The 26,710-nt window shown below is 48.4% G+C and overlaps 1 protein-coding gene across 3 annotated transcripts in view; it reads left to right on the top strand.

Annotated features, from left to right (window-relative positions):
* The window catches only part of DDX31 (DEAD-box helicase 31), a 73,656-nt gene that overhangs the window by 14,099 nt on the left and 32,847 nt on the right, over window positions 1-26,710 (top strand). For all 3 annotated transcript variants that reach the window (XM_055541489.1, XM_055541488.1, XM_055541490.1), the window contains exons 7-16: window positions 785-829; window positions 2,144-2,185; window positions 2,985-3,049; window positions 4,571-4,690; window positions 4,818-4,924; window positions 6,299-6,534; window positions 7,266-7,442; window positions 10,037-10,096; window positions 21,375-21,425; window positions 22,937-23,076. In XM_055541489.1, coding sequence (XP_055397464.1) covers window positions 785-829; window positions 2,144-2,185; window positions 2,985-3,049; window positions 4,571-4,690; window positions 4,818-4,924; window positions 6,299-6,534; window positions 7,266-7,442; window positions 10,037-10,096; window positions 21,375-21,425; window positions 22,937-23,076 — 1,043 coding nt within the window. The remainder of the gene's footprint in view (window positions 1-784; window positions 830-2,143; window positions 2,186-2,984; window positions 3,050-4,570; window positions 4,691-4,817; window positions 4,925-6,298; window positions 6,535-7,265; window positions 7,443-10,036; window positions 10,097-21,374; window positions 21,426-22,936; window positions 23,077-26,710) is intronic.

The raw sequence follows: 26,710 nt of genomic DNA, 5'->3' as shown, positions 1-26,710 counted from the left end.
ATGTTCATGACATTTTTACTAGAATTACATTTATGGATTGATTTAGGGAGATTAGCTTATTAATAATATTGGGTCTTCTTATCCAAGAATCATTTATTTAAATTTTATTTTATGTTCCTCAGAGGTATTTAAAAGTTTTTATTGTATTTTTGTGAAGTGTAGTTTTTTATGTTGGTTTTTTTTTAAATTTTTTTGCTATTTCTAAACATGGTTCCATCTAACTTTCTGAATTGGAAGGTTATTGATTTTTATATATTAATTTTACATTCAGCTAGTTGACTGAATTGTCTTTCTGTAATAGATTTTCAAGTGATTTCTTAAGCTTTTTTTTCTTTAGGATAAAATATCATCTGCTAATAATGACAACTTTACCTCTTACTTTCCAGATTCATGCATATTTCTTTGTCTGATTGCATGGGTCAGAACTTCTAGATCATTGTTCCATGATAATGGGCTTCCCTGGGGGCTCAGACGATATAGAATCCCAGGGAGACCTGGGTTCGACCCCTGAGTTGGGACAATCCCCTGGAGAAGGAAATGGCAACCCACTCCACTATTCTCCCCTGGAGAATTCCATGGACAGAGGAGCCTGGTGGGCTACAGTCCATGGGGTCGCAAAGAGTCGGACATGACTGACTGAGCACTCAAGCACAGTGGGCCATCTTACCACTTTCTTTAATAAGACTGCCTCTCATGTTTACAAGTGGCTACCCTTAATATCTGTCCAGATTCCTGTGACCTGTGTTCATTCAACTCACGGCATTTCTTTTCTTCTGTTCAACAGCGTGGTGATGGCCCCTACGCTCTGATACTAGTGCCAACAAGAGAGGTAAGCAGTCCCACTTTCGGGGTGTGTGCTAACAATAAGCAGGTTCTTTCAGCAATATCGTTGAATAAAATTCAGGTGTTTTGACTATTTTTCTCCCTACTGCACCAATCACCACACTCTTTTCCTTTGGCAGGGAACCATCCTCTGATTCCTGACAAGAAGAAAAATTCGAGTAGTCTTAGAAACCAGAAGTTTTGGGTTTTGGAGAAGTGTTTCTCTGTTATCTAAAAACTAATTACATTATAGATTTCTTTTAAAAGTAATTAAAATAATTGCATTTTTGTACATTTTTTTCCTTTTACAACTTAATTAAAAATTAAAAGCAGTTGACCCTAAAAATGAACCTTTTTTTTTTTTTTTTAAATTTTGTACTTGTTTCTGAAAGTTAAGCTTTTTGATATTTTTCTTCTTTCTTGGTGGAAATCTCTTCTATCTGATTTATTTTATTTGCCTGTGGAGGCAATTGCAGATCAGGATATGTGTTTCCTGTATCAAATGCCAATCACTTCCTTGCAGAGAACAGATCTCGGTGATGGAGGTTTCAGCCCAGCCTTTTGAACATCCTGCAGTGCCCTGTCTCAGCTCCATCCAGTGAAGGAGCAGGCATAGAGCTATTTAAATTTTTACAGCAGCAACCTCGCCACTTCCCTGGGATGCTTCATGAATACTAAACACATGGAAACTGTGTATCTTCCTTGGATAAAGGGATTACGTAGAGGCTTTGTTGATGGTTGTTAAAGGCTATAACCTACGTTTATTTTCTCTTTCTCTGGTTTCCACTGGGCTTGTTAGTTTCTGTGTTATTTCTACCCCCCTTAATAAACTTGGGAAATGATCATCTCTGTCTTTAGCTGCTGCTCTGCCCCGACATAGCCTTAGGAAATAGTCATGTCACCTCTACAGCAGCAACCCCAAGGCTAGCCTGCTGCGTCACCACACCCCTTCACACATACTACATTCTGTTCTTTCCAGAGGCAGCCAGATTCAGGTCGACTCTGCTTCATTTTCTTCCATCTTTGTGCACCATAGACTGTACCTCTCTGCACGGTACTCTGGGAATTTGAGCCAGCAGAGGGAGCACAGAACACTGTGTTTGTGTGTCCAAGAAATAGATTCTCCAAACTGACAGGTTTCAGCATCAGCCTAAGAACAAGATGTGTTTCCCAAGGAGATTCTGTGTAGAGGACTTTTTTTAATCCTAGCTTGAGGTCCTAGGTTGCATCCTTATCACTTCACACTGTCTAAATTTTTAAAAATAAATGAAAAGGAAGGGCGGGACCTTGCTCATCATTTCTCACTTTTTCATGTTTACAGCTGGCTCTGCAAAGCTTTGATACTGTCCAGAAACTGCTTAAGGTAAGGCAAGCCACGAGTTCAGCTTTGTCTTTTTTTCCCGACTTTTTGAGGAAAGAGATCCCACAGTCTTTTCTTTATTTTCAAAGAGCTAGGAATCACTCCAGTGTCCCTCCATTCCCTGGTTGTCTCTGCTCTCCCCAGGTACAGTTTGTAGGTTTTTATTGATCTAAACCTATGAATCACTGGTTTCTGGCTTAGTGAGTTTACTAGTGTTTCCTGGTACTTCCATTCCTATAATCTATTCATCGTAGTCACTAGCAAGCTACCTACAGAGCTTCACAGGTACAACTTTAAGGTGATCCAGTGAAAGCAACTTAACGGGCTGCAAGCAGGGGTTGTTTCAGAATGGAGACAGAGAAAGCTTCCGAGTCAAAGCCTGCCAGCCCACCAAATTATAATGAGAATTGATCTCTCCTTTTCTTTCATCATGGGTGGCAATGAGGAAGCATTGTATTTGGGTTTGATCTTAACCAAAAAGGAAAAAATAAAAAAAGGCAATAGACTCACTGAAACGTGTTTTCAGTTCAGGCTCTATGGGGAAAGGCAAAGAAGCTCCTTGAATCATTTAAAAAGCTCATATTCCTCTCTTGCAGCGTTGGAAGCTAATTGAATAGTTGTAATTTAAGTTAGTGCTGGTAACCACGGGCCTGGCAATGCCTTGGAACTGCGTCTGCGTAGTATTGCCTCCTGCACTGAGAAGCTCTCCCTTCCAGCTTCCTAAAGGAACAGGAATTTGCAGTTAGGCTCTGTTTCTGTAAACGGGGCTTCACGTTGACTTTGGTCTGATGTCTTTCTGTAGCCGTTTGCCTGGATTGTGCCTGGAGTGTTAATGGGAGGAGAGAAGAGAAAATCAGAAAAGGCCAGGTAGGGAGAGTTTGCTTGTTGTTAATTCCTTTTTCAATCTGCCCTGTCTTCCTCTGCTGTAAGACTTTGGCCCTTCTCATCCTGGGGAGACAGAGCCTTGTCCCAGACGGTGGTTCCTAGTCCCAGGATGTACGGACAGCTCGAGTCCCCATGAGGGGTCGTTCTAAACAGTGCTATTTGTTTTAAATATTGATGAGCCTACCAGTGGTTCCCTTTTGATGTGATCAGTGACAGCTCCTTACCTTCTTAACTCGCACCCTCAACCCCTCCCATCCCCCAATATCCATGGTCCCCCTTGCTAAGGATATATCCTCTTAGATTCCCATTTGTGACATTGGGAGTTTGGGAATTTGTTGTTTGATTTTACAAAAACAAGATTCTAAACCTACATGATGCTTTACGTCTTGCTTTTTATACCCAGATACATTTATTTGTAATTCTGTGTTAGAATTGGTCATGGATGTCAATAGAAAATTGTTGCAAGAAGTACATCCCAAATTGTCTACATTCTCTTGAAGACGTTTTTATTTTATTGTAGCCTCATGCTTAGTGGTTATGTCCAACCCTGTGTGTAATATGTAACCAAGGAGCAGATTCTAAACGTGAAACCTTCAAATATTGGCTAGGATGAGATTCTACTCCACTGTAAATAACAGCAACAGTGCCACAAATGATACGGAAGTTTTTTTTCCTCTTTCTTTCACATTTAAGAAGCTGGCTGGCATGGTGCGTGCACCAGCGTGAGGACCCCTGGCTCATCCTGTTTTTTTTTGTGCCATTAAGTGAGGCTTTTGTTTTCAAGCTTTCCTCATAGTGTTAGATAGTTGTTGGAGTTCCAGCCATTATATCTAGCCTCCTGCCATACCTCCTTCTTCTAAAGGTACTGATAGGATTTGCATGTTTCTTTTTTCCACATATCTTATTGCTAGAACATAGGCATGTGTCCACTTAATGACAAGGGCAGCTGGAAAATGTACTCAGCTGAAAACTATACACTTTTATTACTGTGGGCTAATGGGATAAAGGATGTCTGGGGAGTAAGAAGTTAAATTTGTTCCTCCTAGTCTATGGGGCAAGGAGGGGCACATTACCTGGAAGTTACAACAAGGATTCAATGTAAGAAACCTTCCAGCCATTACAGCACATTGACATGGGATGACTTGTTCACGTAAGGGATTCCCTGGCATAAGCGAGGTGACGATCTGGAATATTCTAGAAAGCATCTGTGGATCAGATAAAGGGCATTGGGTTATATAGTCAAGATTCGTTTGAGATTTAAGGTTTTACGATTTTAATAGAATTTCAGCACTTACAGTTATTTTCTGCAAGATAGAGAAACTACAGAGAAAAACAAGAACTTAAATATATCTTTGTATCTCCCTGTTGTTATGTTTGTCATGACTCAGACTGTGGCACCTTGGCTCTGGCCATGAATCTGTCTTCCTTAACCCTTTCGCTGTGTCTTCCATTGATGCGGCTCCGTCAGATTTACTTCCTGTTGTGATGTATGCTTTTAAACAGGCTCCGAAAAGGAATAAATATCCTTATCTCCACTCCTGGGCGCCTTGTGGATCATATAAAATCCACCAAGAACATCCATTTCCGTCAGATCCGTTGGCTGATTCTGGATGAAGCAGACAGGTGAGCCCTTCTGGGAAGCATGAGAGGTGAAGGGAAAGGGCTGTTTCTGGATCTTCACTGAAACTTCTGGAGTCCTGTAGCATTCCATGTATTCATGGAGATTAAAACTCCTTCCTTGAAACCACAGAATCTTGGATTTGGGTTTTGAAAAGGACCTCACGGTGATCCTCAACGCTGTGAATGCCGAGTGCCAGGAACGACAGAACGTCTTGCTGTCGGCGACGCTCACGGAAGGTGAGTTGAAAAGAAACTCTCTCTGTTCTCAGTGAAGAGGAGGGCCTGGACAGGAGCTGCCCCTCGGCTGTCTGCCTGCCTTGGTTCTCGGCCTCAAGGTGGGGGCTGGGGAGGCAAGGAGGAAGGTGTCCTGAGAGGACTGCTCTTCAAACCGCATGTCCTGCATGCCCGGCCTCCTCTCCCCACCATCCTGACTCTCTGGTCCCTGGCGTCTGAGAAGAAGGAGAAAGGGCAGGTCCCAGGTCCAGCACCCTCGCGGGAGGGAGAAGCTGCCGGCACTCACGTCGGTATGGAGGTAGGAGGAGGCTGGTGGTCTCTAGAGGTTGTGATGGTGGGTGCTGCCCGCTCAGGGTAGGGCTCCTGTCCTGAAGGAGGTGGCCTCTCTGCCAGCACGTTTCTAAGCATCATCATCTGCCTTTCTCCTGAAGACACCATGCTGCTCTTTAGTTGCTCAGTCGTGTCTGACTCTTGCAACCATCAGGCTCCTCTGTCCTTGGGACTTTCCAGGCAAGAATACTGGAGTGGGTTGCCATTTCCTTCTCCAGGAGATCTTCCCGACCCAGGGACTGAACCCACATCTCCTGCGTTGGCAGGCGGTTTCATTACCACTGAGCCACCAGGGAAGCCCAGCTGGGACTTTTAAGGCTCTTTTTTAATTAAACCTGAAAAATACATTCCGTGAACTCGTTTCTGTCTTTCCATCCTCGTGAGATGGGGCTTCTTAGCTCTCTGTCGTAGATGGGAGCACTGAGGCTCCACCAGGATTCCCTGCACGCAGAGCGCTGCAGGGTGCTTTAGCGCTTGTGTTCCTGTTTCACTTGGTATACCAGCCAGTGCATGTGTACCAGACGCCATCCACCTGCCCCACCAGCAGTTCTCAGGGTGTGTTCTAACTAACAGTGACCATAAGAGAGAATCCATGAAAAAGGGATTCTGTGCTCAGAGTGGGGGAAATGCCACACATTCCCACTCCCTCGAGGAGACTCATTGGCACAGTCACACGAGTAAAGGTTCTGACAAGGCCTGTAAACACAGGAAGCCCTACGAAAGAATCCCAGGAAACCTTTCTATCAGTATTTCCATAATTTGTTTGACCACCGAAGCCTTTCTGGGAAGTGATGGGCAGACATCTGTTGCAGTGGTCTTCCGCAGGTCAGAGTTTAGAAACATTGGTGGTATATATGGGTTTTTAGGCCCTAGGAAGAAATTGGATCCCTAGGAGCCTGACAGTGGGGCAGATCAGTGTTAGCATTTGGGGGTACCCGTCAGAGATTTCTTAGTAAGCCTGGATGTGTGGTGGTGGGGGTGTGCGGACATGACGGTTGTACAGCACATGCCTGTCAGCTGTTCTGTCTTTCTCGCTTTCTCTCAAAGGTGTAGCACGGCTAGCTGACATCAGTTTACACGACCCTGTCAGCATCTCTGTCCTGGATGAAAGCCATGATGTGTCGAGCCCGGAGAGCGAAGCCTTTCTCGAAGCTTCTCCTCCACAGGCGACTGATGAGCTGGATGGCTTCGCCATCCCAGCCGGTCTCGAGCAGCATGTGGTGGTGGTCCCCAGCAAGCTGAGACTCGTCTGCCTGGCGGCCTTCATCCTGCAGAAGTGCAAGGTAGGTCTGAGGGCTGGGCCTGACCTGATCCTGAAAGGACCACAATGCTGTTTATGTCAGGCATGGAGGGCAGCGGGCCGAGATGCGCATGGAAGTTTCCCAGCTTCACTGTGGTGGCGAGTGCAGGCCTTAGCAGAGATCTTCTCAGTCAGTGGTTCTAGAATTGCAGTAAGGACTCAGGGGTCAGTGTGTTCAACTTGAGATATGCCTCATAGACCAGTCCTAGACTGACACTGGAGATGTCACGTGGTTGAAGCATGCTGGATGTGAGCCAGATACGTGGGTCTGTGTGCGTGGTTTTAGAGACTCATCCTATTTGTGTATTTACCGGGTTCACATGATAACTTTCTCTGGTACATGAGAAAATAGTAGGTGGAAGGGCTTGAGGGTGCAGCTTCTAGACTGCCTTCAATCTCAGGGTCCCCACGGGGAGGGCTGTGCGTGGCAAGCCCCGAGTGAGTGAGGGAGGCCGAGCTCACATGCAGCTTTGCTCTGAAGCATATTTGTTTTTCTCAGATGCAGGAGGCCCGTTTGAGGTGGCAGCTATGTCATTTTCCTGTCCTGCATTCTTTGCGGACCAGTGTTGTTTTTAAAAATAATTCAAAGCCATCTGTCACCTCTGTTTCCAGTTCGGGGCCAGCCTGCCCACGTGTTTTACAGAGAGATTCATTTTAGCGTCACCTGATCTTAAAAATGTGTGGTGGTGTTTCCCCCGCTTTGTGTCCGTGCAGTTTGAGAGAGACCAGAAGGTGATCGTCTTCTTCTCAAGTTGCGAGCTGGTGGAGTTCCACTACACCCTCTTCCTCCAGACCCTGCTGAGCGGCTCTGGGGCCCTGGCCCCAGAGCATTTGCCATCCACCTCCACGCCGTTAAAATTTCTGCGGCTGCACAGCGCCCTGGAGCAAGAGGTGAGCCCTGGGCTCCCTGGACCGGGACCCTGCTGGGCCAGGGAAGAGCATGGCTAAAGTGTGCGACCCACTGGAGGCCACAGAAGGTGACACAGCCATGTCCCTGGGTGGGGTGCGAGGAGCCCCTTGTTTCCATTCACTTCTGGTCTGGGAGCAGGTCTCTTCCACCTGAGAGAGCGCGCGGGCCGGCTTGGCCGGACTCTGCCCCAGCCAGCTGTTAAGGCAACAGAGCACCACTAAGTAGCTGGCACCAGGGAAGGCTTTTGCCTTTTTAGTACCCAGTGTGTAATTAGGGCTTGATGTCTTCAAATTAAGAGCATTAATGGAGCTAAATCGTGGCTCCCATATGGTACTGCTGAGCGTGACTGCTGTCATTGTCAACAAGATGCAGAGCTTTCACTCGGAGCACTCGGGCTGGGAGAGGACACGGGGCACCAGGGGCTGCGGGGGCTCCGTGTGGCGAGTATTTTTGAGCAGGAAGGAGAGTGGAACATTCTCTTCATCTTGGGTACTTAGGTACTGAGCTGCGTTCACTCTCATTCCGCTGCTGGTCGCCAAGCCAGCCATTCAGGGAGTCGAGCAGGATGTAGGAGGAGGTGAGCTCGCTGGAACTGTGGCAGGGAGGACAGGCAGGGCTTGAAGAGGGAGCCAGCTTGTCCTAGAGGAGAGGTTACCAGGCAGCTGAGGAAACGGAGAGCCCGAAAGCAGAGGACGGTTTGACTAGAACCACCTTAGCAAAGTCAGAGCGTTTTTAGAGCCAGAGAAGGCCGTCAAGTCTAGCCCCTCTTTTTGTTATTGCTTTTTTGTTTTAATAATTAAGGAAATGGAGGCTCAGAAAAATGAAGTTACTCAAGGTCACTCAAGGACACAGCTTCTTAACACAAGACTCTGCCAAATGTCCTGAATATTCCAGCCTTAATGAGTTTTGTAAACTCTTGAGTTTTACCTCCAGGTTTCCCAATTCAGTTGAGTTTGTTGATTTCATAATGTAACGCCATTTATGGTTTGTTTTTTAACTCAGTTTACTAGTCCTCTAGGTCTCTTTTCTCCAGAGCCATTCTGCAGAGGAGGTGTGAGGGTAAAGAAGAAGCTGAATGTGGTCCCAGGAGGGTCTAGGGACTTGCAGAGGTCAGCAGAAGACCCTGCAGTGAGGGTGTTTCAGACAGGGCGTCTCACAGCTGTCTGCGCTGGGGCAGGCTGCCCGTGTCCTGGGCCTGACTGCTATCCACTGGCTGTGTGACCTCAGGGAAGCATCTAACCCTCTGTGCTTGGTGCCCAGGCCTCTAACGTGGAGAGAACAGTGGTACAGACTTGCGGAGTTGTGGCGGTTCACTGAGTTAGCGCAGACTGAGCGCTCAGTACATGTCAGGGGCCATCCTTGTTGTTATTCTCTTTCAGAAAAAGTAACTTTTTCATCATTTAATAATTCCTAGTATTTTATTTGTGTTGTCCTGTTTGTTAGGTGTTTAGCCATCACACCCTCCCTGTGAGATGGGTAGGAGGTTGAAGGGAGGGTCTCTGCATTTCGTTTTTTAAACACGAGTGAAGTGTCTTGTCCTGAGGACTAAGCTAAAACCGGGCCCATCACATCTTCCTGGCTAGTTACCCTGCCCACTGTTCCACATGATCTCAGTGTGGTCTCCCTGAGTGGCCAACTCAACACTTTACGAGCATCAGAGAGGGGCTGCTGTTGAAGGAATTGTCTCCTGATGGCCATGCTGAATCCTCAGGGGTCTGGTCGTTGTATTCCTTACTCCACGTCTGCACACAGCATGTCCTGCCTTTAAGGTGTTTCATGGGTTCTTAGGAACTTTTTTTGGTTTTGACTCTACGGAGAAGCCATGAACTCCCAGGGTTCAGAAACCAGTTCAGCCCTTTACTAACAGTGGATGCACATTAAGAGGCAAGTTCCTTAACCTCTTATGCCTCAGTTTCTCCCCCTGTCACGGGGGGTGGTGGCAGTACCTGTGCAGATCGGGTACGTCAGACACACAGAGTGCAGGCCAGCTCTGGTACCTGGTAGCCCTCAGTAGGAGCCCTCAGAGGGAGTCTCATGATGTTGCCAGCTGTATGGTTTGTTTTGAGAGGTGGGATGATTTCATTTTCTTCCTTTGACTTGAAATATTTTTCTCCAGTTAAGACATGGTTCTTAACAATTTTATAATCTTTTAAAAAATAAATAAAAAAAATCTCTCTATAGGAAAGGTTGGTTGCTCTTCATCCTCCAGATCACCTGTAGAAAAGGTGTTAGAATAAATTCTGAGTTGGGACCCCCAAGGGCAGGCACTTGCCTTTGGCACCCCTACTCTTAGTGTTGGCCATCTCTGGAGGGTGTGCCCCTCTCCCTGCATTATCTTAATGAAATGTGCTGCTCCCCATTATTTGTCTCTGTCTGGAAGAAGCCTCGTGCTGTAGGAACAGGGTCTTGTTGGATGATACCAAGAATCCACTTCTTCCTCTTCCTTGGCTAAACCTTTCTGTGCCTCAAAGTGGTTACAATAGTAGGAAGTCGGGAGACTTGTGAGAATCTAAGCCCACTGCCTAGCTGGCGTTGAGCTGAGTTATAAAGACCCTATTTTTTCTTGTTTTTGTAGGAAAGAACAGCAGTGTTTCAAGATTTCACGCATTCCAAAACAGGCATTCTTTTTTGCACGGTATGTATCACTCTGTGCTCCGTGGGAAGGTTGAAAATTGATGGTGGTGGTGGTGGTTGCAGTTTTTTGTCTCTGGACGGTTTGCCTGGCAGTCAGCGGCCCTATGGGGAGCAGGGATCTCGGGGGCCACTGGGCGTGCTGGTCTCCTTGCCCTCCTGGTTTGTCACCCCACTGCCATGGGTAGCGGGCTGCCACTGCCCAGAAGACTCGGCGATTTGCTCACTAATGGTGGCAGCTGTTGGTCTGAAAATGTGTGAATCTTGGTGATTTCTATCCACCAAGAACTTGTAAATTACAGCTATCGGGAGTAATTAGAGCTGAGAAAGCCTTTTCACAACAAAATCACTCTGCCTGCCTGTGCTCACCTTTTCTTAAAGGAAAATAGACGAGCTTGGACAGATTCTCTGCGCTCTTGTTTAAACCTGCCATTTGCCCTGCAGTTTTCAGAGCCATTTCACTCGGCCTCAGTCTTCACGATTGTGGTTAGCTGGCCTCTCCAGCACTGCTCTGACCTTTTTCCTGCACATCTCTTGTGCTCTTTCAAGCTTGGAAACACACTTTCAACGTCCCCGCTTCTCCAGGGACTCACTTCACCAAAGGTGCTGCTCTCTCCCAAGATTAAAATGCCTTCCCCATGTGTGCCATCTCGGAAGATGTAACTTAATCTCCAGCGGTTGTTTGAGAAATCCGTATCTATACAGTAATGAAATCTCACCGTGGATTTAGTAACCCCGTGAACAAGTGCGAGGTAGAAACAAAGACAGTTGGCTGTTTGAAGGCCTCTGTAGGCCTCATTTACTACAATTACTTTTGAAGGAACCCTTGTTTTCTATTTAGTTTTGAAGGTAATAGAGATGGTTTTCTTTCTAAATTGAGAGTTTGTGGGCGAGTACAACTTTGTTACTTGTGTGTATGTACATATGATCTACAAGCCAGGCCTGCCTGGTTACCTGCTGCCGGTTCCCAAGTGTGCACGTGTGTGTGTGTGCGCACGTGTGTGTGTGCGCACGTGTGTGTGCGCGCACGTGTGTGTGCAGCAGTGGCTCCGCTGGCCCTGATGACTCAGATCTTAGAGCAGCGACTGCTGGAACACTTGCCTCCAAAGGAGGTCTGAGTCTAGCCAAGTAGCCCTTATATTTATGACCCCCATCAAGTCAGATGCTTGTGTTTATCCTAAACCATCTTTACATGCCTGGTGTGGTGTAAAGAGAAGAGAAGTCCAGACAGTCTACTTGGCACAGAAATTTGTTAAGAATCCTATGTCCCTTGACACTTCTGGAGCCTGACCCCTTCATTTCCCCTGTGTCCCCACTTCCCTCTTACTCCACATCCTTCAGCCAAACAGGCCCCTCTCTCGGCTCCTTCTGGCCTCAGGGCTCTAGTACATGAATTCCCTCCTCCTGGGACACCCCACCCTGACTTAGACTCACCCCTTCTTAGGTCTCAGCTTCATTGTCATTTTTTCTGGAAACAGAAGCCCCCGTGCTTCCCCATGAGACACTGCCAGGGCACCCTGCGATTCTTAGTGATGCTCCTCCCAACGGGCTTCGGTGTCTTCCCACCGAACCACAAGCTCGTGAAGATGGGGGCTGTGTGCTGTTTGCAGTCCTGTCCCAGCGTCTGGCACAGAGCAGCGTGCAGTAGGCACTGGTATTTGTGGGTTAAATGGGTGGATACTTGGGGATCAGTGTTGAGAATCACTGATATATATCTTTTTCTAAACACTGAGGCTGACATTAATATACTTGTTCATTAGGGAATACTATTCAGCCATAACAGAATGAAATCATCCATTTGCAGCAACATGGGTGGACCTAGAGATGATCATTCTAAGTGAAATAGGCAGACCGAGAAAGACAAATATTGTATGATATCACTTATATGTGGGATCTAAAATACAATACAAATGAACTCATTTACAAAACAGACTCACAGAAATAGAAAACAAACTTACGGTTATCAAAAGGGAGTGGGGGAGGGATAAAATAGGAGTTTGGGATTAGCAAATACAAACTGTATATGTAAAATAGATGAACAACAAGTTCTTACTATATAGCATAGGGAACTATATTCAGTTTCCTGTAATAAACCATAGTGGAAAATAATATGAAAAAGAATATATTTGTGTGTATACACACACACACACATATGTAAACTGAATTACTTTGCTCTACACCAGAAACTAATACAACATTGTAAGTCAACTGTACCTCAATAAAAAAATAATGAAAATTCAGTTTTACCCATGGGATTCTCGTAAACATTCCTATAAAGGATTGTTTGTGACTTTTTTTTTATAAGTGCTCATTGGGAATAAGTATTTTTTCATATGCATGGTGTTATCTGAAGAGTAAATGTTGGAGATCACCTATGTTAAAACAGAAGGCAGCAAGACCCCATGTGTTGGAGTTTGGGTTAGGACTGGAACAAAGTGCTTTCTTTGACCCTTAAGATGCTGGAAATGTCCCTGGTGGGAAATTGTCAAGTCTCCCAAGGTAAGCAAATGCAACCGTGTATTTCACAGGTGTGGGTGAGCTCCAAGTCTCAAAGAAAACTCCAGGTATTTAAGTTCAGTTTTTGGTTTTTGTCTTTTTCCAGTAGCTCTATGGAAGCAAAGATCATTTTCTGAAATGCAGCTCTCGGTGGGGTCAAAGCACTTGATGGCTTTCCTTGTTCAACCTGGCTGCTGCCTGCAAGCAGGTGATGTCAGCTAGATGATGAGCACTGTTGACTTGGCAACATGCGGCGCCCCACACCTCTGCCCCCTACCAGGCCCCAGTGCCATGTGAAAAGCACCCTCTTGCCATCATCTGATTTCTCTAAGCCCCTGAGTGTTCATTTGCTGGTCCAGGTCGTGTCCAGTATGCTGAGCCTCTACCAGTCTCTTCTTTATTCTGCTTGAAGAAATGACTGGAAAAGAGCCGGGTGGGGGCTCGTTTCCCTCCATTTCTAAGCCAGGATGCCAGCCCGGGTCCCCGATGATATGAAGTTCTTCATTCCTGCTCAGTCTTCCTCCTCCTTCTGCCATGTGTGGTCGCTGTGGCCCAAAGCTTGGGGTGTCTGAGGCTCGCTGGCTGTGATAGGTGGTGCCTGGGTTGGGGAAGCGTTGTCACTGCGTCTTTGGCAGCAGTCTTGCTCACCAGGCTCTGACCGCTCCGGGAGCCTCCTGGGTGCTAATGAGCAGTGGGGCCACAGGACAAGGCAGATGGAGACTCACGTCTTCGCATAAAGGAGACCCATGTAGTTAACTGTTGGGTGGAGACTTTCTGCCTTTGTACCGTCTCTTTTGCCATTTTGATTTTTCCCAAGATTCTTTTAACAAGGCCAAAAGGCTGAATGTCTTGTGTGAAAGGTTGGGAATTCTGGTGTAACCACACAAAAGCTCACAATTCTGCTGTTTCCTTTTCTTCTAGAAAGTACCTTCCTGCTCCCCATTCCCCTCCATTGTATTTTTTCTGTGGTGAAGGAAGTTAAGGGTGTGTGTGTCTATGTGTTCAATTATAAACATCTTTAAAGCAAGGACTGTCTTAATTTCATGAAGTCTTTTGGGACCTGATACATGACTATATAACATGAGTTCTTGGTACACGTGTGACCACAGTGGCGTGGAGTCTGGGCAGAGGTGAAAGGATACTTGGGCAGGAGAGACCAATCTGAAAAAGAAGAGTTCTTACATACTTGAAATGTAATTCTGTGTAATTTTCTAGCTTTTTCTAGAAAACTGAATCTAAAGAAGCCAAGGAAAGGAGGGAGCAAAGTACTAGCAGGAAGGAGTCATTTGAAAGTTCAGAGCCCACTTTCCTCAATGAAATTAACAAATCAGAAGAACCAGACAGAGGAGATGGGCTTACCTTCATGCTAATTCCTTTGGCTCATAGTGAAGCATTCACCCGAAGCCAGAGGTTTTGAACATCACTGTTAAATCAAGCGGTTGGGAAAGAGAAACCCCAGTATGTGACTTCTGGTTTTAGGGCTGATGGGTGGCCCTCCCTGGTTGTCCCTGGTGGTGCCCAGTGATGTGGCCTTCTCCCCACCCGCCCCCCCTCCCCCAGCCCGGCAAGGATAGGCCCTTTCGGCTCCACCCGCGTCGCTGCTGAGCCTCTCTTGGAATGTGTGTGGTTGTCCACACGTGCCTTATTTTTCAGAAGAGACCTAAAGCACCTGTGCTTCTCTCCTTCACCTGCTCTCTCTCCCTCTTTTTGCTTGAATCACACCATTAGGTCTCTGCACTTCTTAATTTCCTTTCCTCCTGGGGAATTTCCGCAGTGCCAGGTGGCCAGGAGACAAAGGATGCTTCTACATGTCCCAAGAATGTCCCTTTGCTGTCCCCAAGAAATGGAGACTTTCTGGGTTTTCTCTGGCCTATGCCTCTTAGGTGAAGTTTATCTTTTCCCCTCGTATTTCATCCCTGTTCATGGCGAGATCATTTGGAGACGGTTGGCTGTTGACTCAGTTACGCTAACTCATGTTGCCAGATTTCTGGCGGCTCCAGCCAAGCTCTTGCGCCTCTGACAGCTTCTGCGCGCTCTCCTTCCCCCTCTGATTACGCAGCCCAATCTGTCACCTGGACGACGGGGGCCCGGACCCCGCTGATGGCTTTCCACACACGGCAGTAATGACTTCTGGCAGGCCGGGAAGGCGGCAGAGGCGAATTTGCTGCGTCCCTTGCTCAGAGAGCCACAGGCCCCCTCTCCCTGTTAGTAAAAGCACTTTGTGAGGTTCTTGGGTAAATAAATGAGTCATTTTAATCCAACTGACAGGCTGGCACCTGAGCAAGCTGCCTTCCATCTGTACCCCTCGGTCTCGTGGAGGCAGCCAATTGTCAGCCCACGGCCTTCAAGGCCTCGCCCGCGAGTGTCTTTCAGAACTGACTTTAGTGATTCTTTCGTCTGAATTAGGTTAAAGGAATATAGGCGGGTTGGATCTTAAGTTCTGAGGGTGGGCACAGAACTGGAGTCTCGGCTGCATCTTGTGCAGGTCAGAGTCTTCTGGTCTGGTCTGGTCCTGCTACAGCATCCGGGAGGATGGAGCCGTCTCCCTCTCCTCCATGGTCCTCTGCCCGCGTCGGGTGATGGGCTGTGAGCTGGGAAGAGAACCCAGAAGCTTTGACAGCCTCACCTCATTGCCTGCATGCCTGTTCCTACTTCATCACCAGCCAGAACACTCAGATCAATGATTCTCAAGACACTTCACGTCCACTGTCTCACTGGATCGTCACAGCAACTTGGGGAGATAAATCAATTGCAGCCATTTTATAGGTGGGTAAACTGAGGCTTGGAGAGCAGAGTTGATTTGCCCAGATTGGATGGCTGCCTCGGTGGTCCTGGAGTCCAGTTCTCCCCGTTCATCCCTCCCACCCCCAGTGTAGCCCCGGCCGAGACTGCCAAGAATTGCTGAAGGAAACAGCAGGGTTGAGTCCAAGCAGTGGCTGGCTGTGAGGTGACCCCTCCCCAACACCCAGAGTCGTGGGAAGCGGAAGCCTCTCAGCCTGGTGTCCTGGGCTGGCTTGCCCAGCCCAAGTGGGAGAACCGTGAATGGTCTGATGGCAGTGGCTGCCGAGCCCCCCGACTCACTGATTCAGTGTGTTTGTGCTCGGAGTGATTTTCCTGAACATCACATGCTGTGTGAGAGTTCCATCTGTGTTTCTTAGTTGAATTTACTAAACCGATGAGTATTAAATTTTTTACAAAGCCTGTCTTTAAATCTCAGACAGCCATTGTCACCATGCCTCTCCCACTGCAGAGCGCCTAAATGAAATAAATCATTTCTTCACGAGAGCTTTGCAGATTTAAGAGCCTGACAGTTTCTCTAAAGACAGTGACTGGTTTGTGTCGAGAACACTCTGAGTTGTGTTCTCAGAGGCATTGGCCCCGGAACATCTGCCTTCAGCTTTCAGGGCACCTGGGAGCTGTCAGGAAACACTTCCTGGGTGGTTGACACATTTCTACTACGTGAAACGTCTACGTAACACCCACAAATGCAGCCTCTTCCACCGTTCAGAGGGGACCGCAATCCAGGTGGGATTCAATCGGCAAGAAGGCAGACCGCCCTGACCTGCCCACCAGTATCGTTCTGGTTGCTGAGGTGACAGGGGGAGTGTCTTCCTCCGGTCCTGCTCTGACCCTGGAAGATCAGGGAGTGATGTTTTAATGTGGTTCTTGCAGAACTTTGCATTGAGTTGGTTTTTAAGAAACTTTATAGGGACACCCTTGGTGGCCCAGTGGTTGAGACTGCCCATCCAGGGCAGGAGGTGCAGGTTCAGCCCCTGGTCGGGGAACAAGACCCCACATGCCATATGGTGTGGCCAAAAAAATAAAAGCTGCTTTATATTCAAGTAAATCCTTAGTGATAATGAAAAATGAGGGGAGAGGCAGAAGAGCTGTCCTTTACAGAAGGGTGCCAGTCATCAAATGGAAGCGGTCATAGGCTTAGGAAGCCCTCATCTGGTAGCCATCAGGGTATCAACTGATAGAGGCAAGCGGCCTCGACCGATGCGAAAACCACTGGGCAGAAGGTTCTGGGAAACAGTCTCAGGGTTTCCCTCACTCATCACAAGGAGAAAGGGCCCTCCTCGAGGGAGGGGGAGGGTGGCCGCCACCTGCTCCAGCGACTGAGCCCAGCTTCCTCGCACAGGACAGACTGTGTCTCCTGAGGTCAAGTGCTCGGTGGCACAACCCACCCTGGTGGTGTCCTTCTGCCAGAACGCTCTACCTGAATCTTGCCTCAAGGAGTCAGAAAAACTCCAGATTCTGGGATGTGCCTCCAGACAGCTGGACTCCTCAAAAACTGTTATAAAAAAAAAAAAAGTAAATGTTAAGGGCAGGGATACACCATTCTAGGTTAAGGAAGGCTGTTGTTCAGTTGCTAAGTCGTGTACAACTCTTTGTGACCCCGTGGACTGCAGCACGCCAGGCTTCCCTGTCTTCCACCATCTCTTGGAATTTGCTCACGTTCAGGTCCATTGAGCCGGTGGTGCTATCTGACTGTCTCGTCCTCTGCTGCCCTCTTCTCACGGATCAGCCTTGTTGTGGCGAAGGGGCTTACATAACTCAGTGAAGCTATGAACCATGCCATGCAGGGTGCCCCAAGATGGACAGGTCGTAGTGGAGAGTTCTTACAAAATGTGGTCCACTGGAGGAGGGAATGGAAACCACCCCATTATTCTTGCTGCGAGAACCCCATGAACAGTACAATAAGGAAGGCTAGATGGCTGTAATAAAAATAGAACACAGTGAGCTAGGCTTTAGTCCAGGGTTAGGGAAGGAAAACGATTAAGGTTGGTGCAAAAGTAATTGCAGTTTTGCATTGTTGAACTTCGCTCTTTGATGTTGGGATGCATTCTTAAGTAAATGTAATGTAATACATCATTTTAATGTGCATTTCTCACTTTATGTTTTTTTGCTAATGACACTACTCGCTGCATATTTTATATTTATTGTAGACTAGGGCGATGTTGTTAGACAAAAAGCAAATTCAAGCAGTTTTCTTAATTCAAGTTCAAAATGGGTCGTAAAGCAGCAGAGACAAGTTGCAGCGTCAACAATGCATTTGGCCAAGTAACTGCTAACTCATGTATAGTGCGGTGGTGGTTCAAGATTCTGCAGAGAAAATGAGAGCCTTGAAGATGAGGAGCACAGTGGCCAGCCATCAGAAGTTGAAAACGACCAATTGAGAGGATCTTCCAAGCTGATCCTCTTAAAACTACACAAGAAATTGTGGGACAGCTCACTGCCGACCATTCTATGGTCATCAGGCATTTGACGCAAATTAGAAGGTGAAAACGCTTGATAAGTGGGTCCCTCGTGAGCTAACCCCAAATCAAAAAAATTAATCGTTCTGAAGTGTCATCTTCTCTTACTGTATGCAACAGCAGTGAGCCGCTTCTCGGTTGGACTCTGACGTATGGCGGAAAGTGGGTTTTATATGACAACTGGTGATAACCAGCTCAGTGGCTGGACAGAGAAAAAGCTCCAAAGCACTTCCCAAAGCCAAACTTGCACCTAAAAAAGGTCCTGGTCACTGTTTGATGGCCTGTTACTGGTCTGAGTGACAACTTTCTGAATCCCAGTGAAACCATTCCATCTGAGAAGTACGCTCAGCAAATTGATGAGATGTCCAGAAAACTGCCATACCTGCAGTCAGCATTGGTCAACAAAAAGGACCCAGTTCTCTGCAATAATGTCCGCCCACACATCGCACAACCAACACTTCAAAAGTTGAACAGATTGGGCTACGGAGTTTTGCCTCATCCACCATGTTCACCTGACCTCTTGCCAACCGACTACCGCTTCTTCAAGCATTTCGGCAACTTTTTGCAGGGAAAACACTTCCACAACCAACAAAAGGCAGAGAATGCTTTCCAAGAGTTTGTTGAATCCCGAAGCACAAATTTTTACACTACAGGAATAAACAAACTTATTTCTCATTGGCAAAAATGTGTTGATTTCAGTGGTTCCTATTTAGATTAATAAAGATGTGTTTGAGCCTAGTTACAATGACTTAAAAATCACAATTACTTTTTCACTGACCTATTATAAAAATCATCTTAGGTACAGTTGGTGAAACTTGAAGATGGGCTGATTATTGGAAAATAAAGTTATTCCAAGTTTCTTGGGTGTGCCCACAGTGTTGTGACTGGTAGGAGAATGTCCTCTTACTGAGGTGATCTGTGCTGAGGTTTGAGGGGCAAGATGTCATCATGCTTGCAACTTCCTTTCGGGAGGCTCTGAAAAACGTGACTGTACAGAGAGGGAAAACAGATGTGACAGTTTAGCAGCTGGTGAATCGGGGGGAAGGCTTGACAAGTGTTCGTGGTACTATTCTTGTGGGTTTTTTGTAGGTTTAAATTTTTCTATAATAAAAATGGGGTTAATAATACATACATTCATTGTCAAAAGAAAAACGAAGCAAACAACACAGGAAACTGCAAAGAGTGAAAGTGAAAGTGGCTCGGTCGTGTCTGACTCTTGGCAACCCCAGGCACTATACCGCCCATGGAACTCTCCAGGCCAGAATGCTGGAGTGGGCAGCTGTTCCCTTCTCCAGGGGATCTTCTCAACTCAGGGATCAAACCTAGGTCTCCTGCACTGCAGGTGGATTCTTTACCAGCTGAGCCACAGGGAAGCCCAAGTATACTGGAGTGGTAGCCTATAATGCCCCCAAGCCTCCGGACCCGGGGATAACCACAGCTGACAGTTTGGTGAACCTCCTTCCAGGTGTTGGTTCTTGGCGTGTCTGTCCGTCTTTCCATTTATCCATCTGCCTAACGTCTTCTATGTATTTCTTTGGGTGCTTCAGCCCCCTCACAGTTGCAGCGCGTAGAATCTTTGCAGGACACGGGCTCTCTAGTTATGGCCTGCAGGCTAGTTGCCCCATGGGATGTGGGATCTTAGTTCCTGGACCAGGGATTGAACCCGCATCCCCTGCATTGTAAGGCAGATTCTTAACCCCCGGACCACCAGGGAAGTCTTCTATTTTCATTACCCTCCTTTTTGTTCCCTGGATTTTTTAGCTGAAGAAAGACTGTTGTTCTTTAGAATACACACCCTGCACCCCGCGTTTGCCTCGTTGTGCCCTTAAGGCGCTGTTTACCGTGTTCTTCCCTCACCGCAGTAGGTGTGGACGTTCGTTTAGATTCCAGTCTTAGGATTTTGTTTGTGTTTCGGCAGGAATATGTCATGGGTGACGCTCTGTCCTTCTGTTGCATGACAGCAGCTTGTCTTCCTTTTTAATTGCATTGAAACATGGTCTCAGGGTTAGAATTATAAGGGCCTTAACGGCGTACAGGACCCATCCTGGTCCCCTCCCCCCTGTTCTCTTCTTTTCCCTGTAGCTCACTGTTTTTATAAGCTTTGGGATTTTTCCCTCCAGTATTTCCTTTTGAAATATGAGCCCAGTATATTTGTATTTGCTCCACTCCTTATGTAAAAGCATACTATTTGCACTCAAAATGTAGCCCCGACGTTCTCCATATCAGTGCGGTGGCGCCTCCATCTTTCTGTAGCTCTGTTCTGTGTGGTGGTTACTGCCATGTTTCATTCAGCCTGTCTCCTGCTGGACACTGGGGTGTTCACCAGACCTGCAGTCATAAGCAGTGCTGAAATGAATAGCCTTGTGCATCGGTCATTTACATTTTCACCAGTGTACCTTTGGGATGGATTTCTAGAGGGGAGATTGCTCTGGGTCAGAGGGCAAGTGCATGTGTAATTTTTCTGGATATCCCTAGATTCCTCACCATATTTTGCATTCCCGCCGTGTACAAGGGACACAGTGTCTTCTTTGATGGCGGAACCGTGCAGTGTAATTTGGTCTTGGAAAAGAGCAGACTTGGGTGGGCGGGCTACCCTCTGCTTGTTAGCTTTGTGTCCCTGGACAAGTTACTTCACCTCTCTGAATCTTGGTTCCCCTCTGTTTTGAGGCGTCGTTTTGATGATGAGTCTAGATGATGCAGGTACAGTGTTCTCATGTACGGCGAGTGCTCAGAGCCTGCTGCCTGGGGCTGCTTTTGGTGTGGCTTGCCCTTGGAGGTGGATGCTGGCTGTGTGTTTACTGCCAAAGACAGAAAGATTCCCATTTTCCAGTCTCCCTGCCAGAGTGGCCAGACATACCAGAGAGCAGAGTCTTTGCTCTTGAGACAGTGGCCAGCTCAAAGGAAAAAAGCAGTCTCCATTGCTTTTATACTTTGTGTCTGTCTGGTTAAATCTCTGGCCGGTGTTCTGATTGTAACCACCTATCAGAAGAGGGAGCTTCGTTCAGTCCTTCCTGCTCTCCAAGGCCCATGAGCAGCGTCCTTGGTCAGTGACTCTGGGGCTCACCCACATGAGGACGTACCTCGGGGTGACCTTCCAGAGTCCTGCCTCAAAGCACATTATCGTTCAGCATTGCTGATAAGACCGGGCATGGGCAATAACCCATGACCGTGTTCACCATAAAGGGGTGTTTCAGATAAAATGTAAAACGTGCCAGCAGTTCTCTGAATTCTTAACACTACACAGCAGCCCGTGACTTGTTCCAGTTCTCCGGTCTGCGTGCAGGTGATGGCTTTGCAGTGAAGTGGGTTGCAGCTGCCTCACCGCAGGTTCAGTAGAACTCATCCCTAAAGCAGAATTTTACCCACAGGTGGACACCAGTGGGTTCCTGAAGTTGTATGCACGCCTGTGCACATTCCCAGGGATGAGCCCTCAGTGTTTGCACTGGATCATCAAATGGGCCCAGGACCCCAAAAAGGTGGAGAAACTCCATCCTAAGCCATGTTCTTTTGTTCTTTTCTGTTTTGAAGGATATTGCAGCTCGGGGCTTGGATCTCCCTCAAGTCACATGGATTGTCCAGGTAACATCTCTCGTTGTTGTGGCGCAGGCTTGAGGCCGGAACGTAGGATCATGAGCAGATGCATTGGCTCGAAGTAGAGTAATTATTAAGATCCTCTTGGGTGTTGCCTGGTCCCCAGGCAGCCACCAGCCTGATCTGCACCGTTCTCCTGCTGTCTCTCCTTACCCCAGCCCCCCGACCACCACAGCTCAGCCTCCAGGCTGCACAGCTGCAGGAAGGAGGGGCGGGCTCCCCAGCCCCCAAACGCATGTCACACCCCAAGTTTTAGCACTCTGAAAATAACGGGAACCACTGGGCCCCCGGGAGGCCTCGTTGTGTCGGGAAGACAGTGGCTCAGCTGTCCTGAGAGCTGCGGTGTACACTGACCTGCGGGGGCAATTAAGGCCCTGACAGTATCTTACGCAAACCTCCGGCCTTCGCCGCTTTGCCAGAGGGTACGGGCGTTAGCCCTAGAGCCTGGTGGTTTCAGTTTTGTTTTTTCTTTTCATTAGTCTGCAGAGTGGTATTTTTAAGCCCTTCTGTGAGAGGGCCAGGGGACACATGCCCTGTTTACGTGAGTCATAGTTGATTCAGATTTTAGTGGAATTGCAGGATTGTCACTGGCTAGAGATCTGCTCTGCTCACCGCACACGATGACTTTGCAACCAGAGGCATTGTGTCTTCTCTCCTGCCGGCCACAGGGCAGATGTGAAATAGGAAGGATGATTTTAATGTGTGGGAGACAAGCCACATAGAATTGATCATTGAGTGCCCCCCTGTAATTGTGGGTATGGATTAGTTTAATGTGCCTGGCCTGCCACCGTGGTCGTCTCAGCCCGTGGCCTTTGAGCCGGGTGGCAGCAAAGGACACGATGGCAGAATGAGTGCAGGGTCAGTTAGCATTAATGATGACCAGTTACTGCCAGGGAGCACGCCCGTTCTGCTGAGTTCAAGCATTTGCCTGTCTCCCGGGCCAGGAACGCTGTCCACAGGAGCAGAGTGTGTCCCTTCGGAACACATTTCTCTCACATGCCTCTGAATCCGCCTGCAGCCCCACTTCACGGGGACTGGGGGGCCTGCAGCGAGGCGCTGGGACCCGATCCCTCTCTACTGTGTGCACCATCTTCTGTGCCCGCAGCCCCACTGCTCTGTCTCTCGAGGAAGTAGGCCAAGGTCGTGCGGCCATCCTGCCTGCATTCTCACCTTGCCCAGTCACCTCTGTGAAAAGATGCAAATAGGAAAGCGAGGAGACCTGTGGAGAAGTGAAATTAAAAAGGAGATATTGGGATGGGAAGATGTCTCGTTTATCTGAAACTTGGCCACTGTTCCCGTTGGCATGTTGGAGCCTTGTTATTTCCAATGAAGCCGGGAGTTTCAGGGTTGAGTGACTTCTCCTTGTGATGGTGGTGGGGTAACCATAGCACCAGGATTTAATTCTTGGGATACCTGGAGGCAGGTGAGGGGTATTGCACTTCCAATTAATGGCAATCTCTTGATCTGTGAATGCCTTCATTTTCGTGCCCCTCTTTTAGTACAACGCTCCGTCTTCACCTGCCGAATACATCCACCGGATTGGGAGAACGGCCCGGATTGGCTGCCATGGGAGCAGCCTGCTCGTCTTGGCTCCTTCGGAGGCAGAATATGTCAACTCGTTGGCTTCTCACAAAATCAAGTGAGTCAGAAACCTGAACGGGGTTTCCGCTGATCTCTCCTAATTAACTTTCTGTCGCTTCTTACAGTGGCTGGGCCTTGTAAGCCGACAAAGAGCCATTAACCCTTGTGATCCCTCAATGAGTCCCAGAATAGCCAGTGGCAAAGACTAAAACCCTTCATGCCGCCAGCAGATGACAGCTCTCCCTGCGTTGCCTCTCCGAGTCAGGGAATGAGCGGTTGCACTCCGTCTCTCTTTCAGGGAGAGGTCTGCACTCCATCACTCTTGCTGTGAAGTGAGTGTGCACCACCCTCCCAGCCAGCTCCCCAAGGTCTCTTATAGTCACTGAGTTTTGTCTCCTGCAGTTCATTGATGTTTTGGACTTTAGAGGTGATTTATCTGTGGGAAAAATGATGCTTTGGACTCATCACTTTCCCTCCTCCTGGAAAGTGTGCCAAGAGAGGAAACCGTTTCGAGCGGGTGAATTATTGTACACCCCACATTTGCGGGCAAGGGCGCCCAGTCAGATGGCAGTGTCTCACATCCCCCAGCGTGAAGCCCCAGTCCCCCTCCCTCCGCCTGGGTTGGGGACCCCACAGGGCTCGGCAGCTTGGAACCTGGGCCGGGGGCTTCCATCCAACCCCGATCTCCCCGAGCAAGGACAAAGATGGGAGGGCAGCAGCTCAAGCTGGCCAGGCGATCCTGATGAAAGCAGGAAGTGTTGACCTGGGCCCCAGAGACGAGGTGGTTTTGTCACGTTTTCTGTAAAATCTCCAGTGTCTGGAGTAATAGGCCCTCAAAATGGGCTTCAAAAGGCATGTGTGAAAAACTCACACTCATCTACATAGGTTCACGCATTTCCTCTGCTCAAAGCACAGTGATGCCAAGAGCATGTTCGGAGCACAGGCTGGCAGCCCAGTGCACGCTGGGCACGAGAGTGGCCGGCTGCCGTGACGTCATGCGGTGATGCGGTGCACAGCGTAGCTCACTGGAGGGTCGCGTTTCTGGGTGGCTTCCTCGCCCAGCCTGTGTTTTACATAGCGAGGCTTTTCCTCTTGAAGTGCAGAGCTGGGAACGCCATCACCTCGCCATCTGCACTGACGTGCCCTGGCCGCCCGCTTGGACGGGAGAACTGTGTGTGGCTGTCCCCACGAGGAGCACCGTACTCCCCGCCCCGCGTCTCAGCCAACTGCAGCACTCTCAGCACTGTTGAGGTTGCCGGTGTGATGGTTCATGGGGTTCAGCTTCCTCAGAAAACACGCTCCCCACGCCTCAGGGTTGGGGAGGCCGGGGCCTGCCCCGATGGGTCCGGGGGGTCACGTCAGGAGAGTCGGAGTGAAAGTTTGAGCTTTTCTCTCGGTTCTCTCATCTCTTACTGTCAGGTCAAAGAGTGGTTTTTGTTTATTTCAGGAAGGCGTGCGTCTTTTCCTTTGTGAGAAAAGACTACTACTTTGGCTCCCCGTGGCTACTTTGTGGGTGAGCTCTAGTCACCCTGAGTGTGATCAGGTCTGCTGCTGTGGTACTGCTGAGCGTTGTTACCCATGCTGGTTTCCGTTCAAGGCAGGGCTGTCTGCGGAGGAAGTGTATGCAGACTGTTTCTTTGACTTCATACAATAAAATTAAATCTAATAAGTCATTCCCAAGTGTGCTGTGGGAAAAGGCAGACTTGAAGATTTTTGAAATCCAAAAGGTACACATCTAAATACCAAAAAAAAAAGGAAGAGAAAGGAGTATGTGCCTATTTGGTGCCTGAGGACCTGAGAGCCAGGCGGTGGGATGCTGGGGTGGCTGATGAATTACAGGGAAAATTCAGGAAGGCAGGCGGCAGCAAGGGCCATCACAGCAAATTGCCACCCACCTCCATGCGCCCAGCGCTGCGGAACCGGCCCTGACAACGTATTTCAGCAGAGGGAGCGAGAGACCCGGGCCATGCTGCCTCTGAGTGGATACTCAGAACTTCGTCTTTGCACCCTTGTGACTTCTTGGTATTTGCCAACTTCTTCACTTTTCCCCACTTCTCCTTTGAACGTTTTTCTAATGAAAGTCACCGTAGGTTTATTAAAATGGGAAAGCTTCCTCGAAATGCGTGTCTCTTAGATCAGGCTTAAGAAAGACAGTTCCTTGAATTTATCCCGCGCTCTGTCTCCAAAGCGAGGTGGGGTTGACTCAGGTCTGTTGATAGAACCATACATAGGCAGAATCGATTTGCTCTGTTCCTCAGAAGTAGTGGCATCTTAGACAAGGCGGAGGCTCTTTCACACCGTGAACCTCTCCGGGCCAACCCCAGCTCCTGCTCACCTCGGGTAAACAGTGCTCCACCGCAGCCCACGAGCGGCGCCCGGCTGCACGACAGCACTCCCATGTGCCTGAGGAAGCCGCGCCTTCCCTGGCATTGTGGTTCTCTGTATCCCTGGTGGTGAGCAACACTGTACCTGCCTTCTTTCTCCTCACTTCAGGATCTGACCCCAAGTTTTTACATTGCTTTTCCTTTTGTTTTCTTCCTTTTATTTTTTTTTAATAGAGGCAAGGCAGCTGGACAAAGGGAAAGACAGGACTGGGCTCCGGTTTTTACTTTCCTCCAGCTTTCCAGGCGTGAATAAGAGGCAAATTCAATAGCCATAACATTTTTCTCCCACATGAAAAAATAGATTTTCCAGGAAACTATGAACAGTTTCCCCAGCTCCTACCCTCTCCGCATGTACCTCGCCTTCTCGGATTGAGTCTTAACTGTCGTGAAAAGATTTCCTGAATCTGGCAGCCGAGCAGGAGTGGTGCGGGCTGGGGACTGCGGTGCTTTGGGGAAGCGCTGACGCAGCGCAGGTGCACGCCGTCAGAGATGGGCGTGTCCATCCATAGTGCGTCAGGGCCACCTTTCGGGGGGAGTGGGGTTGTCTTCTCCCTCAGGACGTGTCCATCCATATCTGCGTCAGGGCCACCTTTCGGGGGGAGTGCGAGTTGTCTTCTCCCTCAGGAGAGGTTGCCATTCACATTCTAATTTGCTGTTAAATTTTGAAAAAAACAAAACATACAAGAAAAACATGTTTCCTTTTTTTGGCTGCACTGAGTCATTGTGGCACACAGGCTTTTCTCTGCACCTCACAGGGTCTTCTTTAGTTGTGGCCCCAGGGCTGAATTGCCCCGTGGCATGTGGGATCTTAGTTCCTTGACCAGGGATCGAACCCATGCCCCCTGCATCGGAGGGAGGCGGATTCTTAACCACTGGACCACCAGAGAAGCCCCGAAAGTCATTTATCTTTTTAGAATCTGTTTTCCTGCCCTAGAACTCTTCCTTCCCTCGCCTTTCCTCCCTGGGAAGTCTGTTCTCCTTGTCTCTGCCTCAGGACTCTGCTCTGTGCCCTTCTTCAGGACAAAGGCCAGGGCCTTCCAGAGCCAGGGGGGACAGTGTGCTATCCAGACTCCCCCAAGAGGCTGCTTGCAGCATCTCATCCTGGCTCCTCGTGGCTCCCATTCACAGTGAAGCCTGAGTTCTGGTTTCAGCTGTTAGCCCATAACTCTATACATTTGCCAGAGGTCATTTGGTCCTCACCCTTGAGTAATTCAGGGATGACAGTCAGGAAGGTCCCTCGGGGTAGATTAGGACAGAGTTCTGGCGCTGTCAGCGGGAGACATTGGCCACCTGTTCACTTTCAGGCGT

Source organism: Bubalus kerabau, chromosome 11 (assembly GCF_029407905.1).
Source record: "Bubalus kerabau isolate K-KA32 ecotype Philippines breed swamp buffalo chromosome 11, PCC_UOA_SB_1v2, whole genome shotgun sequence".
Taxonomy (NCBI): Eukaryota; Metazoa; Chordata; class Mammalia; order Artiodactyla; family Bovidae; genus Bubalus; species Bubalus kerabau.
This window is presented reverse-complemented; position numbering and strand designations above follow the sequence as displayed.